This window comes from Pseudorasbora parva, chromosome 10 (genome assembly GCF_024679245.1).
Source record: "Pseudorasbora parva isolate DD20220531a chromosome 10, ASM2467924v1, whole genome shotgun sequence".
Lineage (NCBI taxonomy): Eukaryota > Metazoa > Chordata > Actinopteri > Cypriniformes > Gobionidae > Pseudorasbora > Pseudorasbora parva.
In genome coordinates this window covers 22,656,900-22,678,333 of record NC_090181.1, presented here as the reverse complement: position 1 = coordinate 22,678,333, position 21,434 = coordinate 22,656,900, and the positions used below count along the sequence as shown (strand labels likewise).

The window sequence follows — 21,434 nt, the reverse complement described above, 5'->3', positions numbered from 1 at the left end:
TAAAGTGTTACTAATACGCGACACAGTTTTGCTTTAAAAGTACAGTTTAATGCATTTTTGTAACAAATTGACAAATCATATAAAATCATTTCAATGCTCCCAAAAATTATGTCCAATGAGTTATCATGGTATTTTCAGTCCTTTCTGATAAAAATGTAAACACATTTTAAAATAATTGCACTTACATTCTTTTAAAGTTGAGCATAATTACATACATTTCCATGATTTGAAAAATCTAAAAATGTGATGTTTGAAGCAAAGAGTAGCATACATTTTATTGGCCTTCTTTTCATAGGAACAAAATTGCATGCAATTTCAATCCAGTAAATTACATTTTTACATACAAACATATTTTATAAATGTGATTTATAAAAATTTTTTTTTAAATAATTATATACTGGCCAAAATAACATTTGGTTTGAACTGATCATTGTACATTCAATTGACTACAGCATTAACAGAAATACTCTAGTTATAATAGTAGTTAACCAGAACAGACGACTCAGCAATTTCCATTCACAAAAACCAGCAATTTACAATTCAATCATGTAAACAAAGTACAATCACTGGTTAATTGCCTATAAATGCAGCCATGATAAAATGTAATCTATCTTTTTTTGAATCTTTTTGTTGTTGTTGTTGTTGTTGTTCTAACTGTATAGAAATTTACTAAGGTGACATTATAATGCTGAAAGATTTTTCTATGTCAAATGTGCTTATTTTCTTCAATTGGTTAGTCAGAACGTTTTTTTTCTTCTGCTATTGTCTGTAATATGTCCTTTTTTTAAAGTTCTCGATTTTGGTATTTTTGGTCTTTTATTGGTCCAGTAATTCATACTCACTAAATTTGGTTTTACTTATAACATAATGTGCACATACCTGTATATATTTTTATTTTGTTTTATTTTTTGCCAGTTGTTGCTCACTGTGTTAGTGAGCTGGCCATTATGAGTTATATTGTTATTTTATGTTTATGCTAGTTCATTTTACACACAGTCTCTTGGTCACAACCCCCCAGCAGAGCTCTGTAATGTTTCCTCACATCCTCATACATAGGGACAGGGTCGGTAAGTCCAGGCAAGGTTAAAGATTTCTCATTAAGTCGCATGCCCAATCTAATCCCTTCCGGGCATTTATAAAGAACTGCCATCAGATTGGCAGCATAAGGCACAATGTGCCCACTGCGAAATATTCTATTCTGTTGGGATGCAAAGTTAGTTGATTGGAGAGGGATGTCATCCTTGAAGAGATCCAGCAGGGTGAAGAGGGGTATCAGCGTCTCAGCATGGCCAACCTGCACTGTTACAGCCTCTGATACAGTACCAACCGAGCTGAGAGAGAGAGAGAGAGCGAGAGAGAGAGAGAGAGAGAGAGAGAGAGAGAGAGAGAGAGAGAGAGAGAGAGAGAGATCTTCAATAAATAGAGTAAGACTTCAATAAATGTGAGAGAAAAGTCACTATCAAGTAAAGTCTGTTCATTTGGCGGCCATATTTGCAAAGCCTCCAGGCAGCTATTTCAGACATACAAAATCCAGTTCTATCTATTTAAATGGGGTAATCCTGGATTTAAAAAAAAATGTTTTCCGAACTCACGACTAAATAAAATATTTTAAATCAGTAACAAAATCTGCCATGTACTGTCCCATCAATGTTGTTTCTTTTGCTCAAATAGTGTTAAAAAACGCTTATTTTTCGGGCTTAACGAGCCAATGCGCAAGTACAGTCCTTTGCGCAATTTTCAGGTTTCTATGGGAACAGAAGCTTCTAACGACAGCTGCAGTAGGCCTAATGCATTGACTTTAACAATCAGCGATTGGATTGCGAGTTGCAGTTTCTCCCATTCATGAGTAATAGGAGTGAACCGTCTTTATTGCTATAGTATTTGGTTCGATCCCCAGCCAACTGAACATGAACATGGATTTGACATCAATTCGAATTAAGGAATTGAATTGGAATTTTGTGAGTCTCAATTCAATTCTGAGATCTTGAGATCTCCTCTCCTCTCAATCCTGAGATTTTATATATATATATATATATATATATATATATATAAAAAAAATATATATAATATATATATATATATATATATATATATATATATATATATATATATATATAAACATTTTTTTATTTCTCAACAAAAAAAATTGGTCAAATTGGCCTGCAACTTAATCCAATGGTTAATCCTGCCACTAAAAATAATGCAATATAATACTCTATATAATCTATCTGTCATGAATGCATGTCCTCCAATTTTATTTAAGAGTTATCTTACATTGCCCTTTCATTACAAAGCCCAAACTACTCGAATTACAAATCATGGTTTGGTATGCCAAGGTACTTATACGTCACTGTGGGCTTCTCTGATCCTGCTGTAGAGGAGGGCTCCACAACCTTTGAACAGAAACGAAGGGAGAAAAGTATATGCATATATTCAGATTTATGTCCTCATACTGAGAACAATGAAACAAACACAGAAAATGTGAACAAGGAGTTCACCACTAAAACACAACATATTGCAGAAGAGAACCAGCAATAAACACGACCTGCCGCACAATCATTCCTAAAACACATTGATCAGGCTGATCAATTGCCAAAGGGTGGAAGATTCGTCAGTTATAATGTAATAAGTAGTTTTATAAATAGTTTTAGGGAGTGTTCACAGAGAATGCTTTTTTGCATTCCACTGTTTTTGCAGCATCATGCACATGCAGCATTTTAAACATGTTAAAAGTAGTATCTTGACTTTGCACTTTTTCCCAATCCACTGCCAATAAATGCAAAAACATACTCCTTGTGAATCACCCCTTAATATTCTTTGAATTTTTTGTTTAAAAATTGGCAATTGAGGGTCATTTTTTCTGTTATCCAACACAATATAACATATGACCGTTTTAAAGTTTTCTTTTTACAAAAACTGCTGCAAATAAAATTCTGTATGCTGTGAACCTAAAGATGTCAGAGCTGGTAACTTGCTTGGTTGGCAAGGATATCATGTCCCAGGTGGGCTCTATTGGACAAAAATGACCAGTTTCAGAATGAACTCACTTGATCTAATGTTGCAACATCCTTCTTCTGACATCAAGCAGTGGGTTTCTAAATAAAAGGTACCTTGGACAATGATAGACACTTGCCAACATTGCCAGGATTCAGGTTACTATCTGAAACTACTTCTTTAGCATTAGATCTTAAAATGACTGTGAGAAAAATCAAACTTACTGGACAACACCTGTATATCATAGCCTAAGCATTTCATTTGGTCACATTAGTCTACAATATTTTACAACCAAATATAGTATAATCATCTGATTTGCTTCTTATGTGATGCTATTACCTACTTTTACATTTGCTTACACTCTAAAAAATAATTCAGTGGCTTAGTAAATATCACAGTAATAATTAACTTTATTAAATAAAACAATCAAGTACATTATATTGAGAGGTTTTTTTAAGTTAAACATACCAAAATAATTGACTAAAAATCCAACAGTTAATTTTGTCTAAAATTTATAGTTATATTTAAGTTTTTTTCACTAAAATAATTTAGTATTCAAATAACCAAATATTTATTTTAAATATACTTAAAACATTTGTGAAATTTATTTCAAAATATTTCAGAATGGAGAATTAAACCGATCTGTTTCAAGAACCACAAATATTACTTAATTAAAATCAAGATTATTAATATTTAACACACACTGAAGAAATTGAGTAAGTTTACTTGATTAAAACAATGCACCCCTCCCCCACCCTCTGACGCGACGACAGCTCGACGGTTGAGTGCGTGCGGATATTTGAATTCTCCTCAGTCACCAGAGCAGTTTCTTCTTCTCAGCGGCATTTCCTCTGTGAAATTCAGGTTTGTATGTTTTGTTTTATCTATATAATCATTACTGTGCTAAAAGGCATTTTATTTAACTCAAAACAACATACAGGGACAGTGTGAGTCACCTTAAGTTAACGTGCGACGTTGGTCTTTGAAACGCCTGCTGTGTTGCTTAAAACACACAACTTTATTCGTAAAGATAATGAATATAATGAATTTGGATGATAAAATCTTATTAAAACTGGGCACTGTTTGTTTATTTTCAGGTTATGGAGTCTGGCGCCTCCTCGCAGCATCTTTCAGCTACAAATGAAACGCAGGACAGCGGCCTCAAGTTCAAAGTCCACCCGCAGACCACTAACGTTAGTCCATCTCAGGCCCGAGGAACAGCGCTGATACGGTGGAAATGGGATAACAGACCGGTTGATTACACTTGAATTACTTTTAAATGTTTAATTTTTACTTCTAAAATGTTTGTGACATGATTTTAAATGTTGTAAAATAACTGTTATTCTTAATATGTCAAAAGAGTAATATATGCTGTAACGTTATTGCTGTAACATTACTCGTCGACAATAAAGGCCATGTCATGTATAAGTGTGTTTGTGTGGACTGTGGAGTATTTTACAAAGGTTTAGAGGAAATTAAAGTTATACTATACAAGTTAGTAATACTCATAAATAAAAACAGTTCATATTAGTCATAAATATTGGTTTTTAAATGCTTTTTACCCAATTTTTTCTACTCAATTGAATTTGTTAATGTAACAAATGCAGTTACTCAGCTCTACTTAATTTTTTTACTTAAATTTACTCAGATCATATGGTGTCTATAATTGATTTCACTGCTTTAAAATTTACTCAATTTTTTTAGTGTAAAAATGTTTCACCAAAAAAATTGAGTAAATCATAGTATAAGTTTTTAGAGTGTAGTCATGACCATTAAAAAATAAAATAAAATAAAAACAGACAGGTTTTGAGAAGTGAATGAAAAAAACTGTTTGGTTGGGTTTCTGGAAATGTTAAAGGATTAGTTGATTATCCATTATTCCATTATGTATTCGTTGACATGCTGTTCCAAACTCGTTTGACAATTTTTCCCCTGATACAAAAATGCAAAACGAGAAGTTGAGCATGATGTTCAAACTGCTCTTTTTATGGAATGCCTAATGAGACGTTTTTAAATAAGCACTGACAAAAACTATACAAGTTTTAGGGCTGGACAGTGTGACGATATATATATATAACACTGATAAAAGTGATCACTCTGAGAGTTTAACTCTTGAATCCAGCATTCACATAACACACTGTCACATTTCTATAACTCAAATCACTTAAAGCATGGATGGGCAAACTGAAAATTAAATTTGGCCATCACAGGAATCAATAAAAATATTTAAATATATTAAAATAGAAAACAGTTATTTTAAATGAATTATAATATTTCACAATATTTAAGGTTGTAATATGTGTGTGTGTGTGTGTGTGTGTGTGTGTGTGTGTGTGTGTGTGTGTGTGTGTGTGTGTGTGTGTGTGTGTGTGTGTGTGTGTGTGTGTGTGTGTGTTTAATGCAGCCTCGGTTAGTATAAAGGAAAATCCTACCAAGCCCAAACTTTTAAATAGTTGTGTAATTACGATCCATTTTAAACGGACAACAGCTGTCAAGACTGTCTATTTGGAACAAGAGGAGAGTGAGTATGACAGCAGAGCATGACGATAGCAATTCCAAATACATGGGTTTGGTTCCCAGACAATGATTTGTTTAAACACGTCTGTCAAATGCATGCATGTAAATATAAGGACACATATCCTTATTTGTGGATACCCTTAGCCATGTATATTTATGACGGACATCCCCCACACCCAAGTTTGCTTAACTTTAACTATGACATTCAAACAAAAAACAAAAAAGTGTAACAGACTCAAGAGAATGAATAGGAGGATTGCTAATTATTACACAAGATAATTATATCCCTCTAGTTCCTGTTCAGAAGTTGTGTATCCTGTGTAATGTGGTGCGTGAGGCTCTGTGTGTGGGCAGTGGGTGTGAGGCTTTGTGTTATGATGCTTGTTAGGCTCAGAAAAACTATTTTTATGAATGCTCAACTACTCTCAAATAGCAATATTACTGGTTAGGCAAACACTTACTCTCTGGGTACATTCACACATTGTATTTGGAGTAAACAATGTTTAATATGAGGTTTGACGCTCAGTAGTAGACAGGAATGAATCAAATAATAAAAAAGCCACTAAAAACCATAGACTGTAAAAAAAAAAAATGGACATAGTGTCTGTGACGTCACCCATAGGATTGCGATAAGCCGTCCTGAAGCTTAAAGTAGAGACGAGCTGGCCTTTGCCATTTTTCCAGCACGTCATCGCGCATCACTCCCGGATAACAGAAAATGGGCGGGATGTGGGTCGCGCAATGACTATATATGGCGGATAAATGGCTATCCACCTGTCAAAGTAACCACGCCCTTAATTACAAAGAGATTTAAGGCTTTATGTAATGTAAAAGTTATAAAAAAATTCACCCCCCTCACAGTTGTGATGAAGGGCATATTTAGCCGTATAGACCAAAACCACAATTTTTACCAGGCTGTAAAAATGTTTTTTTTCTGCTGTAAGTTGGGGCTCAATGAGATTCTGCTCCCTTCTGGAGCCTGTCTCTAGTGGGCAGTCAATGAATTGCAGTTTAAGTCACTTCCGTATTGGCTTCAAAAGAGAGGTTGCCACTTGCTAAAAATCTACAAAATAAAATAAGTATTAATTAGGAATGCATATTGAGCTCCTCATCAAGAGCAATCATAATAGAGCGCTATTAAATATGAAGCAAAAGATTCAGACATCTTGGAATAACTCCGAAGGAAACAACCAGGGCTGTTGCTAGAGAGAAGAAAGATGGGAAGATTTCTTACATCAGCCAAAAGAGTGAGTGTTGTAAAATGCAGTCTACCGTTGCTAAACTGCAGGACATTTGTTATGTTAAATAGTGTTATTAAAAATGCATTATGCCGCAAAAGAGACAATGTTCTTCAGGCTTTCTGTGTGCAATCTCTAAATGTAAAATGGGCTTCAGATCCGCACCTAAACACATTCACACAAAAATCTTGAAATGCCTTTTTGGAGAGTATTCATGTAAACAGTGGGTTATGTCTTAAGTGAATATACAGACTTGAGAAAGAAAATGCGTATGTAATAGTATACTGGAGCCATGCATTAGCTCTTAAAGCGACAGCAGCCTAATAAACCTGCTGTTGTCTGTCATTAATGATAATAAAACAACCACTGACAAAAGAAAAATCAATCACTGAATTACTTAAGTTTTAATAATTAATTTGTAATGTGTAGAGTAAGAATAAATGACTCTAATTTATTCTTACTCTACACTATGCAACTACTCTATGCAATGTTATTTGATTATGCGGTAACACTTTATTTTGATAGTCCACTTTAGACATTCTACTAACTATAAGTAACTTTACAACTACATGTCAACTAACTGTCATTAGAGTATTAGTAGACTGTCTGATTAATATTTACTAAAACTTTATTTTGTCAGTCCCCCAACAGACATTCTACTGACTATAAGCAAACTGGCAACTACAATTCAACTTGTTCTTCTAACCCGAACCCTAAAACCTAACCATAACCTACCAGTGTACTGACAGTCTACTAATACTCTAATGAGAGTTAGCTGACATGTAGTTGCAAAGTTACTTATAGTTAGTAGAATGTCTAAAGCGGACCATCAAAATAAAGTGTAACCGATTACGCAGTTGTTTTGTTGTAGACTATACTAATCTGAATACCACTGTTAGTATATCTTCCTGAATAATCTTTTATTTTTTATTTTGTATTTGTATTTTTGTTTGTAACTAGTTTCTGTTATTATCGTATTGCTGAGTTTAATTGTCTTCTTTAATTATTTTGAGGACCCTTTCTTATATTAGTTAACCTTGTATTGGTTTTTGCAGAAGTATTGACAATTAAAAAATGTCCCTGATATTTAAAATCAACCATATTGTGAGATAATAATAGTGATTGCAATATTGATAAAAAAATAAATGTGATTTTTATTTTTTTATTTGTTGGCCCTAGCCTAGAGTGGTGATAAAAAAGAGCAAATGTTGTTTTCGATCTTAACATACAGGCTGATGGGTGGGCACCCTGTGCTCTTTTACATTTTCATTCTTTAAAGCACAAACGCGTTCCTTCGTTTAGTTTACTCATCACTATCTTGTTCTGGCCAGTAGGTAGAACTGACCATAGACATAATAAATACATAGACGCCTATATGTTGACAAAATGGTAGTAAATATTATTGTCTGTGTTTTCTCAGGTTACATTAGGTTCTCAGGGTTTTTTTCTTTTCATTTCAGATGCCTTTGTGATCACATAACAATGACAATGAACATGACAATTTTTCTGTGATTTTTCTTTGACTTGATTATTTGACACTGAAGACTGGCAAAATAGCTGTTGAAATTTTTGCCATCACAGGAATAATAATATATATATATATATATATATATATATATATATATATATATATATATATATATATATATATATTAATAAAAACAGTTGTATTCAATTGTAATAATATTTCACAATATCACTATTTTTACTGTATGTCTGTCAAATAAATCCAGCCTTAATGAGCATAAGAGACATAGGTAGACTCATTTACTATTGTAATTTTGTTCAGCACATTTCAGTTGAACTTATTCTCAAAATATTCATGAATATTACGAACAAAAGCAAATCACTTTTTTATCACTTGTATACGACCGCTTTTCTCAAAAAGAAATCAGTAATACATTTTTTTCTCTTTTGCTCATGTGAATTGGATTCTTAAAAATAGAATACACAAAAGAAAAAAAATACACAGAGTGAAACTGATGTAACTTGAGTAAGGATGTCACCTTTACAGCTAAACAAAGACGCAACTAGCTAAGAAAGCTAGGTCTAAATATAGAAATATTTTTAACAAAGTGGAAATAGTATAAATCATTTCTTTTATGCATTATATAAAAAGACATATAGTGCTCTTACTTGATCTCGTCTACAACTTGTTTAAGACGATGGAAAAGATCATGGAAGAGAATGCAGCTGGACTTTCTGTTGATATCATGCCCATAGCTTCGCTTCCAGTAATGTTTCAGGTCACCAGCGTACTCCATCACCTTAAGAGACACAATACAGTCCCTTTAAATCTACAGGAACATATGACCTCATCAGTGTGCAGTAATATTCAGAAATATATTTGTTGTCATTATTATTAACATTCTGAATTTCAATCACAGAAATAAATTACATTTTAAAATAATGTAAGGAAAAATTGACGACGAGCCATTGAATAATTAGAAAATAATGCATATCCATTACAGGGTGTGTGCATTATTTTTCCATACTATTATGCTTAAACTAAGGTTACCACACCTCAAAACATTGTTCAGATGATGTATTTGAAGACATTTATCAGGAGAGGGCTTTTGTCCTTAAAATGCTATTGTGATTAGGGCTAATTATGTGTAAATCCCAAGCCTCTGTTGCTATTTCCAAACCGTCATTTTAGAGCTAGTAATGGAGGCTTGAGCCATTGATAGCAGACTAATGTAATTATTAATGCAATTATAACTGGTCCAACTAGCTGGCCTGGCACTGACAACACATTTCTGTGAGAGTGTGTGTCCGTACTGTATGTGTGTGCCTTTGAGTAGGCAAGAGAGCGGGAGAAAGAGACTAGATGTGCTTTTCATACATAATAAAACATCTCGGTTACATATGTAACCTTAGTTCCCTGAATAGAGAACGAGACGCTGCGTCACTGCTGTGGGAATGCCTCTGGAATCCACCAGGAAACTATAAATCACAACTGCACAAAACACATTCAGCTTCTGGAAAAAAAGCTAAAGCACTACGATCATGGCCATGCAGGAAGTATGGTAGGGCGACACAGCGTCTCGTTCCCTATTCAGGGAACTAAGGTTAAGTACGTAACCAAGATGTTCTCTTTCAAGGGAACTTGCGCGGCATCATCGCTGTGGGAACACTATAACCAAGTTTCCATAGGAGCTAGATACCCGTCCATGTGAACATAGCGCACCAAGAATCGAGCACCCGTGCCCCTGGTGTAAAGCTGAGGTCAAGTTCATAGAACCGCACAAAGCTACGCAGTGAGGACCACAATGTCGCATCACACACTTCTTGAAGTGAGACTCCTGACAATAAAGCCTTAGAGGCAGCCTACTCCTAGTAGTGTGCCCGTACAGCCAAAGGCGAAGGCTGACTGCCCACCTCATAAGCAAGTGAAATGGCCTTGACCACCCATTTGCTCATTCTCTGCTTAGATACCGGGCACTCCTTTCTAGGAGACCCAAAACATACAAACAGCTGTTTAGATAGATTAAAAGATTAAGCTTATCCTGGTCTGATAAGGAGGAGGACGAAAGGCTTGTAGAATAACTGGTCTTATAATATTAGTAGGAACCTTAGGAATATATTGCCTTGGATAAAGGAAGGCCTTAACCATACTGGGTGCAAATTCCAAGCACAGGGGTGCCAAGCTGAAAGAGCTTGAATATCTCCTAGTCTCTTGAGGGATGTAATAGCAAGCAAAAATAAGTGTTTTCAGTGTGAGAAATTTCTCAGGAACTTCTTCGATAGGCTCAAAAGGAGCCTCTGAAAGGCCCTGAAGGACAATGGTCAAGTCCCAGGCAGGCACCCTAGTGCGAACTACAGGTCTTAGCCTCAAAGTGCCACGAAGGAAATGGGTAATAAGAGGGTGTCGCCCCAAAGATACACCACACAAAGGAGTGTGGTAAGCACATACACTTTTATTGTGGAGGAGGCTAACCCTGCAGAGAATCTCTCCTGCAGGAAGTCCAGCACTGCACCCACCGGCCAGTTAACTGATTCCCACTGGTGATTTCTGCACCATGAAGTAAAAAAAAAATCATTTCAAACCATAACATTTCCTTCATGGAAGAGCTTTAGACTGTAGAATGGTCTCCACAACCTCAGTTGAGAGACCAGTACTTATGAGCCGGGCCCCTTCAGAGGCCAAGCCCAAAGTTTCCACAGCTCTGGCCGAGGGTGTAGCATTGACCCTTTCACCTGAGAAAGCAGATCCCTCCTGATCGGAATCTCAATCGGAGAGCCGTAGAGAAGAGTCACTATGTCCGGAATAGGGATGCACCCAATCAGGGATTCGGGTTCAGATTCGTCCTAGTATTGGGCTTTTTGACTGGGTTCGGTTTCTGCTGAACCTTAGAATTTTTTTCCACCGAACCGAACCCTAGGCTTGCACTACGCGATACTGGTCGAACATGATGCCGCGGTTGATTATGGCAATGTGTTTACTAGGTGGACCGTTCGAATGCAGTAGGCTGTGAGAAAGTGAAAATGGAACTCGTGAACAGAAGATGTGTTGTTTGGCAGTACTTTCAGTCACAAGAAGGCAATTCAAGTCGAGCTATATGTTAAATTTGCAATGCCGATTTGTCTCGTAGTGGCAAGAACCCTAAACAATAGCCGCTGGATTTCCGGTTCACGAATGAATCGTTCTTTTTAACCGGATCTTTTTAGTGATCCAGTCGAACCAGTTCACCAAATCGGACTGAATCGTTCTAAACGGTTCGCGCCTCAAATCAGCGCTGATCTCAAAAGTTACTTTAGTTACTCACTTTCTGACATGAGTGACAGTCTCTCCGACTAGAAATAAACTAATGTCTTGAAGTATATGTTGTAACTCCAACAGTTCACTGAACTGAGACATGTTTTGCTGTGAGAACCGGTGAGCTGAGATACTGCATGCGTGATAGCGTCGTCTTGAACCGAACTGTTTCTCTCGGAGTGGGACAGCTGCTGTTTCCCTCGGAAAACTGATGCTGATAATATTTGAGCACGGGTGAACCAAGGATTTGTGTAAGTTTTTGTTATGTCAATGTAAGTTTATTTAATCTGTGTAAAACATCAGTGTTTGCACGACAGTGGACAGACAAGTTTTGATTTCAAATACTTTATATGAATGTGTTTGAATGTATTTTCATCTGATGAGTTGATAGAAATGATGTCATTACGTAAGGACGTAAAAGAACCAGTGATCCGTTTTTTTTAACCAGTTCATTGAAACAAACTGTCCGAAAGAACCGTTTCGCGGAAAAGAACCGAACTTCCCATCCGAGAGAATAAGAGTTGTGCATGAAGGAATCTACAGACAGCAATACAGCACAGTCATCCTGGCATATGTAGCCTTTTTTTTAATTAAAATTAAATTAAAAATGCACTGCTGTGGACGTTGTTTATGTCATTAATGTGTTTACTGTGATAATGGACTGAGGATGGGAGTTGGATTCGGTATTCGGTTTCGGCAGAATCTTAACCAGTGGATTCAGTATTCAGCCGAACCTCAAAAATCTGGATTCGGTGCATCCCTAGTCCAAAAGCCATATTCCGGCCGGCCAGTATGGGGCTACTAACAACAGACGGGCCATCCCAGCAACCCCTCTCTTGAGCTCCTAGAAGCAGAGGAGTAGGGAGAAATGCATACAGGGACAACTTCGGCCACTCCTGTACCATAGCGTCCAGTCCCAGAGGAGCTGGATGGGTTAGGGTGGACGGATATGAGATATTTCTGATGATGCAAACAAATCAACCTCTGCCCTGCCAAAGTTTTACCACAGGAGTTCCACCACCTCGGTGTGGAATCTCCATTCCCTGGGCTTCGGCCCCTGTCTCGACAGGATATTTGCTTCTACATTCAAATACCCTGGGATATAAACTGCCCTGAGAGACAACATTTTCCTTTGGGCCCACAGAAGGACCTGACGAGCAAGCTTGTATAGCGGGCGTGATCTCAGACCCCCCTGATTATTTAAGTATTAGACCACCGATCTGTTTGAACTAGTACATGATGGGAGGAAGTGCTTCAGAGCCCTAAACACCGTCATCATCTCCAACGAATTTATGTGCCAGGACAGATGATGGTCCTGCCACTGACCTTGAGCCGAGCGACTCCAACCTGTGAGATTGCATCCATCGTTAGTGTGGCACGACGACAAGGATCTCCCAACACAGGCCATTGGGATAGAAACCAAGGCTCCCTCCACATTACCAGGGCACAAGGGCAAAGAAACAGATGGCGGCACTCCAGCAGTTCCTTTCTCGAAAACCTTAGGTTTCAGCTGCTGCTAGGCGGGAGCAGCAGAAGCTGAGTACGAGCTCCTCACACAGGGCTCAAAAGAAGCAGGGTGTTGCTACTTCTGGTCCCCATGCACATGCAGGGGATCTGCATTCTTAACTATATTGACGACTGGCTGATCCTAGCGCAGTCGGCACACATGGCAGTTCAACATCGAGATGTTGTTCTCGCATCCAAGAAGAAGTTAGGGCTGAGGTTAAACACAAAGAAAAGTGTGTGTGTGTGTGTGTGTGTGTGTGTGTGGAGAAAAACTCCTGCCTAGACCACTTTTTGACAGACAATGATTCACACGGAGCGCTTGCTGAAGACACATGAGCTGAAAGTGTGGGTGGAAGTGTGCTTTATAGCTTCCTAGTAGCTGACATAACACGGCTATGACATTCCGTCACTCCATTAGAGTGATTCCATAAGTGCTTCATGACGCAATCACACAGAGACGTTCCCACAGCGTGAATTCCCTTGAAAGGTAACATCATTTTGATACAAAATCCCCCTTTAAATAATTAGTCAGTTTTAACTTATTGTTTAATATATATTTATTTGCTTGGACAGTATAATTGTGGGTTTCGGTTCAGTTGCTGTTGTAGGCTAAAATAACTGAAATCATTTGGTGAAGTGCTATAGGAACTTCTATACGTTCAAGACCTGTCTAGACCTACTTTAGCGGTGCATTTCCCTGAAAATAATTGTACACATTAGAACATTTGTCAGCCAATCAGATTCAAACATTTAACAGCACTGTAGTATAAATCTAAAAGCTATACATGGCTACTGTTATTGTATTTTTTTTTTAGAAACAGGATTTTTTTTTACAGTAGTGTGTGTGTGTGTGTGTGTGTGTGTGTGTGTGTGTTTTGTGGAACACAAATTTTAAAAGCACCATAAAGATCTAAGTAATCCAAGTTGCTGAAGAAAAAAGCTCTGAAAATATTACCTCAAAAATTTTATAAAATTATGTAAAATCAAAACTTATTTCCACCTGTTCTTAACACATCATAGTGTGACTTCACATGATCAGCTATGATTGGCAAAAAAAGCAATTTTTAAGGTATCATTTGTTAACATTAGTTAATGTATTAACTAAGTTTTTATTAATGTAGTTAGGTGTTAACTAACATGAACTTACTGTGAGCAATACATTTCTTACAGTATTAATTAATCTTTGTTAATGTTAGTTATTACAAATACAGCTATTCATTATGTTAGTTCACAGTGCATGAACTAATGTATACAACATTTGATTTTAAACAATGTATTTGCACACTTTTAAATGAACTTGAAATGTAAAAGATTAAAGTATTGTTCATTCTTAGATAATGTTAACTAATTAAACCTTATTGTAAGGTGTTACAATTTTTTTCTTATATGAATTAAAAACAACCACTAGTTTCTTCTCTGAATGGATTTACTCAGATAGGGCAAACTGAAAATTAAAGTGCCTTTAACATGTTAGAATTAAGTGGCAGTACACATTTTATTTCTATATTTCATTTGAGGAAGAAATACTCTTGGCATACTTAAATGTAATCTCCTAGGTCCTAAGATAAGTAAATAAGGGCAAACAGGAAAAACTGCTCTGTTCCAGTACCTGTGCATCTACCTCGTCAAACAACTGGCACCAGGGTGAGTTCACTTTGCGGATAGTAAACTCATACGCACACAGGTAGAATGCTGCTTCCACTGAATCTACAAAGCAACAAACAAAAAAAAGTGTCATTTGCTAAAGCATTAGATATTATTAGTATTAGATAGTATTATCTAATGCATTATCTAGTATTATCTAGTACTGTGCATATCTTTGAAAAAATAATAAAACAATGTAATTTTTTGGATAAAGTGCTGGTGTAGAGTCTGATATGTTTGTACTTTCCTCCTATATTTGGGGCACAGAAAAACGCTCAACACTGCCGTCTAGTGATCGTAGTAAAGACCGCAGTAGCAAAACTATTAATTGTTCTCACTATCTCTTGCTCTTTGCTTGTGCATTGATATACAACTGCTGACAGCAGCAGATAAAGTGAGCAGCCCTAACCTTTAAACTCGTAAAACTAGTAAACCCTGCTTCATAACATTTGGTGGTTTTCTCATTCCCATCTCTTCCCATCTTTCTTCTGTTCTCCAGAGAAAAGGCTGCAGCAAACTTGGCCTGTGTAATCCCTAGAAATTAACTACACTAACTACACATCATTTTTACATTTAAAGTAAGAAAAGAAAAAAAGTGCAAATTGAGATAGGAGAAGGGTTGGAGTTTTTTAGGTGCAGTGTGTAATATTTATGGGGATCTATTGACAGAAATTGACTATAATATACACTCCTGATCAAAATCTTAAGACCAGGGGATGCATTGCAAGTTTTACACATTTCACACTTGTGGATCATAACCGGGTTGTAAGTGCTGCTTCAAAATGCCAAAAGAACAAACAGGAGCAAGAGACAAAATATAGAGAGTAGGTAATTTATTGAAAACTGCATCTAAACTTAAACTTTTGATCAGCTGATGAACGGCCTGTTTAAGACCATAGCCATAAAAAGGTCAAATCTGCACAAAAATATGGCTTTCATGGCATTGTCCTTCAAGCAGTCGTATTGTCAAGATCTCCTGATGGCAAAGGCAAAAAGGCTTTCTCTCTTTGAACGTGGCAGGATTGTTGAGCTGCACAAGCAAGGCCTTTCACAACGTGCCATTGCTGCTGAGGTTGGACGCAGTAAGACAGTCATTTTACATTTCTTAAAAAATCCTGAGAGTTATGAGACAAAAAAGTCAAGTGGTAGACCCAAAAAGATTTCACCTGCACTGAGCTGCAGGACGACGGGTTGTCCGTGAAGACACAGGTCGATCCTCAACCCAAATTAAGGCCTTTACTGATGCTGACTGCAGCCCAATAACCATAAGACGTCATCTGCTAGAGAAGGGCTTCAAGAACAAAAAACGTCTTCAAAGGCCAAGTCTCCTCCCACGACAAAAACTTGCCCGTTTAGAATTTGCAAGGGAGCACCAAACATGGGACATTGAAAAGTGGAAGTAAGTTTTATTCTCTGACAAGAAAAAAATTAACCTGGACGGTCCTGATGGCTTCTAAAGTTACTGGCATGACAAGGAGATCCCACCTGAGATATTTTCTACGCGGCACAGTGGAGGAGGCTCCATCATGATCTGGGGTGCTTTTTACTTCAATGGGAAAATGGAGCTTCAGGTTGTGCAGGGGCCTCAAACGGCGACTGGCTATGTGGATCTGTTGCAGCGGGCATCCCTCTTGACCGAGGGCCCCCGTCTGTGCGGTAATGACTAGGTCTTTCAGCAGGACAACGCTGCAATTCACAAAGCCCGCCTGACTGAGGTCTTAAGATTTTGTTCAGGAGTGTACATAACTATCTTTTCAGTGGTGTATAAAGACCTTACTTAATGAACCATTATATTTTATTACCTTTAGAATGAGCCATTTCTTTCTACATACACTGCGGGTCCCCTTACAGTGAAATCACCATTTTGCATCATTATGTTTCTTAAAGGGGAAAGAAACCATAGTGGACGTTATCAAGTGTACTCATTCTATCCCACATTGCACCGCAGTGAAGAGTATACAGCCGATCCACTCAATGGCTGTCTGAATTTGCTGATTTGATTTTTTTCACTCTTTCAAGTGAACTGTATTAGTGGACTGACATAAGGAAAAGTGATTAAAGGTGAACTATGTTTTGAACTATTTTTGCAGTAAAATATCCAAAAACCACTAGGCCGGTGTTATATATTTTGTTCAGTTGAGTACCTACAATATCCCAGAAGTTTCCAACTATTTGTAAATTGTGAGAAAATTGCTATTTTAACTAAGGACAGGAACGTTTCAGCATTGCATTTGAGGGAGTTGCAATTGCAATTGCGTCATATCTGCGTTACCTTCGGTTTCGGCTTTTATTTGGCAGGAGCGCTTTACTCTTAGCAGTGTGAACAAGTGAATGCACGGAGTAAAGTCATAACATCGTTTTGAACACACTTAAATGTATCTAATATGATAAACAGAGCTACATTATCTCAAAATCATAACCGGAAGAGCGGATCTGTGCAGGCACCCGGCGAATGTGTCCCGTTCCGTCATAAAAAAGTCCCGGTATTCGCAAGGCGGGAATTTGTTTAACAATCGCTCCAGCAGCTGTGCTCAGGTCCATAACACTCGGTCCTGCTCTGCTTTAGACTACAGTAACGTTAATAACCGCATGCATGAACGTGATTTCTGCCCGAGTCCTATTTTCCACCGGCTGTGATGAGAAGACCACATCTCCCAAGATGCTGCGCTCACACTTTGCATCATCAAACTACGATTTGTTTTGAATAGGCGCCCTCCACTGGACGAAAGCTGCATAGTGCACCTTTAAGGATAGCCTAGAAATCTAGACACACCCTAGCAGCAGCAAATCTAATCTGCCGCGAGTATCTTAACAATGTGTAACGTGTAGCTTTCAATACATGTCTGAGCTGTAAACACCAAACTCTTGTCGGGCTAATCACATCGTGTATAGATTCGGTGGATGGTGCTTAACATAATGACGGCCGAGTAGCGTTTGCGTGCTACTAGTAAACACAGAAACTGGTGACCGGCAGCCTTTCAAATCAGCTTTGACCGCGACTCTGGAAGACTTGAAGTTAAGCTTTTCTCTGAGAAAAGAACAAAGAACGGCACTGAAGTCATTCTTTAAAAGGGAAGATGTGTTTAGAGTTTTGCCGACCGGATATGGCTAAAGTTTAATCTGTCAACTAGTTCGTAGCTCCGCTTCATCTTCGTTGCTCTGGTTGGTTGTAGCTCTATCTAGTTGCGTGCAGAGGGAGTTTGAAAGACAACCATTTATCCCGCCCCTCAGATTGAGCCCTGTCAATGGTGAGTTTCCAGACCAAACATCTTCATGTGGGTCTGGCTTGTCAGGCTAGATTAAAGGAGGGTTTAGGGAGCAATTTCAGATTCAGCCCAAGTGTGCCACTTGAGTCTTGCACTAAAGTAAAGCCAAAGTGTTTTGATCGCCCCCAGGTGGCTGGATGCAGTATAGGTTATAAACCCTGCCCTCTCCATGTAATGTAATTGGAAATAGACAAACTAAACAATCAAATTACACATCAAATACATTTTTTTCCAAAGATTCTGTCATTATGTATCTGTCATTTTAGGTTGTTATCATGCTGATGTAAGTTCAAGAGTTCGTTCTTTAAATAAGTTTGGTTTTATTTGATTCACACCTTCTTCTGGAGCCAATTAAATGAGCTGCTCGCTGACTCTCGATTTACTCTTATCTGATTGGTTCAGTAAACACCCCAGATGCAGTAAACATCTTCACTTGGCTCAGCATCGTTCTCGCTGCCGCAATTTTACTTAAAAGTTGAATTCCACCAGTTTTGTTTATTGATTTTTTTAATATTTATAAATTATCTCAGGAACCTCTAATCTGCTTTATGTGCATAATCACTGCAGAGGAAATTTGAAAAGACTAAGAATGGTGGAGTTATTAGAAATATTATGATTCTATTTTTAGGTTCTCATCTAAAGACTTCTCATATTTGACATGTGAATTGAAGTCAGCCTGACATGAATTCGGAAAGGAAGGGTGTGCAAAAATCGACTTGATTGCACATTTTTGTGGTTGTGGTTGCAAGAAGACTGTAACATTAAGAGGAAAGTGAAGTTGTCTCTTGTGTTCTGAAATTGAAGAAGCTCTTTTCATAAACCATAACAAAAAATAACCATAACATTAGCACACTTTTAAACTGCACAATATCCTCTTGGATGCTGCCTTATTTCAGTACTTCAGCAGAGACTGTGTAACAGTGTCATGATAATTCTATGCAAACACTTACCATCGGTGATGCTGGTGTAAGGGACCTCCAGCCTGTCCGCCATTTTCTCCATTACTCTTTTCATCTCAGGGCCTTCATTGAAACGTTTCACTTCCTCCAAGGCACTCTTGTTGTTCTCCACTTCTTTAATGAAACGTTCGCACTGGTCAAAGTAACGCATCAAAGCGTCGTTCACAGCTGGTTCCAACTTAACTGAAGAAAAAATAATAAATGGCAGTGTTAAATGGGCCATGGCGGAATTATGGGTTTATAATCATTGCACTATGACTCTTAAAGGTGCACTATGTAAAATGTTTGCAGCAAAATATCCAAAAACCACTAGGCCAGTGTTATATATTTCGTTCAGTTGAGTACTTACAATATCCCAAATGTTTCCAACTATTTGTAAATCGTGAGAAAATTGCCTTTTTAACCAAAGAACTTATGAGGGACAATGCCTGTCAATTACGTCATATCTGCGTTACCCTTAGTTACCCTCAGCTTTATTCTCACTGCAGTGTGCAACAAGTGTCATAGCAGCCACCAAGCAAACGCACAGTGTAACGTCATATCATTTTCGACACACTCAAAGTGAAATGTATCTAATATGATAAACAGAGCTGCGTTACCTCATACTCATGCCTGGAAAAGTGGAAATGGCGCCTGTGGCATAATAAAATACCGCTGCTCGCGAGGCGTGTCGCGCTCATCTCATTAGCAATCGCAACCTCATTCAGCTTCACAGCAGTCACCCCTGCTCTGCTTCATACTACTGTAACGTTAATAATCGCATCCATGAACATGATTTCTGCCCGAGTCCGATCCAGAGACTCTTTTCCACGGTTTGTGAGGTGAAGACACCATGTCCCAAAATTCTGCACTCAGACTTGTTGTCATCAAACTACGCCTTTGTTTTGAGTAGGCGCCATCTAGCAGACAAAAAATTACATAGTGCACCTTGAAAACTTGGATTATTTTTTAGATACAATTTTTTAATAGATTTCTGTGTTTGCCTGCCCATACAGAAGCAGTTTCTTTGTGTGTGAATTGTTTAAGCCTACATACTATATAGCTATAATATAAGCCTAAATAGAATGGTTTTTAAGACATCAAACACAACCAATAAGGCACATTGCTAAAGGTCCAGCATATTAAGATTTTTTTTTTTAAGATAGTCAATTTAACTTTATTTAAATCAATTAAAATTAAGCTTTTTCCTCCTCTGGTATTTTTAAAACAAAGTATTATTTTATTATATTACTGCAGAGCAAAACTTAGGTGATACAACAATAAGGATATCAGCCAGTTTTTATATACGATATTGATATATCAGTCAGTAAAAAAAAAAGTATGTTTTTTCTTTGCCAAATCTCATTACTGCCAAGGAGAATCAGCTATTAAAATAATAAAGAGATCTATTTTTGGTTCTTTATATCATGTAGGAATGCAACAGGCATGCGACAGAATTGTTTGGTTAATTACACAATAATCGAGTAGGTCTCATTTTCTCTCCACTGAATCGCACTGCTGTAGAGGTGAAACAAGTGAGCATTATCATGTATGAAAATTGCAAACAATGATTTAATGGTATGGCATTCAGATGATTCAGTGCTTGAGGTAACTGCAAGGCTGGGTCCTCATGCATTACCTTCTTTTATGCCGAGTCCTGTCATTAGTCCTTCTCTGAAAGCGATGGTACTGTTCACACACCTGTGCTTGGAGCTGGTGATCAATTTCACGCGCCCTTGACGCACGTTGTCCTCAGTCAGCAAAGAAGGGAACCATTTAATGAGTCTCTGCGCCAGGTGCTTGTGATCCTCACGGCCTTTGTCCACCAGTCGCCCGTCCATTTCATCCTTGTACCACATCTCCCACTGTGACTTTATCTCTGACAAACATTTTAAGTTATCGGTCGCGTCATGCAGGACGAGATTATAAAAATTGCGCATCTTTATAATGTTTTTAGTGGTCGGGAACCTCGTCCCGTGGCGGATTATTGCTGTCAAATGAATTGCGCTGCATGTTGAGGAAGGCAGCGTAACGAGGGAGTTGTTTGTGGCCAAAATATCGTCGATTAAGTACGAGTTAACCTCCTCATAGCGACCTTTGGTGCCAAAATACCTGGCGATGGCTGGTATGCTGTTTTTCGTGGATGAGTGGATGCTACAAGAGGACATAAACGCCCAGTAACTTATAATGCAGTGAAAAAGAACAAAACATACTGTTGTTACCACTTGTTTAACCATGTTTGTGTTTTGGGGTGCGTTGCTCGGCGTCTCCTCTCCGTTGCCTGGTTTTGCGCAAGTGAAAAGTGACTCATTTCACTAGACTTTACTCGCAAGCTACTGTTTGCGGATGTTTACACTGTGGACCTCGAAATGTTGGCCAAATAATAGCTTTCACTGTTTTTTTTTTACTTTCTCTGCATCTGCACCTGGACTGGTCGCCCTGGTCCCCCATAAAACCCCCGAAAATACCTAACTTTTAAAAGTTTACTTTCAGTCAATGAAAAAGTCATGGGAATCCATAAATTCTAAAGTCAAAGAGAATTATTCTTAATAGGCCTACATTTGAAAAAATA

At 37.7% G+C, this 21,434-nt stretch overlaps 1 protein-coding gene across 1 annotated transcript; it reads right to left on the bottom strand.

Annotated features, from left to right (window-relative positions):
* Window positions 1-26: 26 nt before the first annotated feature.
* Window positions 27-21,234, bottom strand: minpp1a (multiple inositol-polyphosphate phosphatase 1a). Its single transcript, XM_067455553.1, has 5 exons — window positions 20,502-21,234; window positions 18,875-19,066; window positions 14,624-14,721; window positions 8,886-9,016; window positions 27-1,331 (listed from the first exon to the last, which is right to left on the bottom strand). The coding sequence occupies exons 1-5, from the start codon at window positions 21,097-21,099 to the stop codon at window positions 977-979; spliced, it is 1,374 nt and encodes a 457-aa protein (XP_067311654.1). The 5' UTR covers window positions 21,100-21,234; the 3' UTR covers window positions 27-976.
* Window positions 21,235-21,434: the final 200 nt, after the last annotated feature.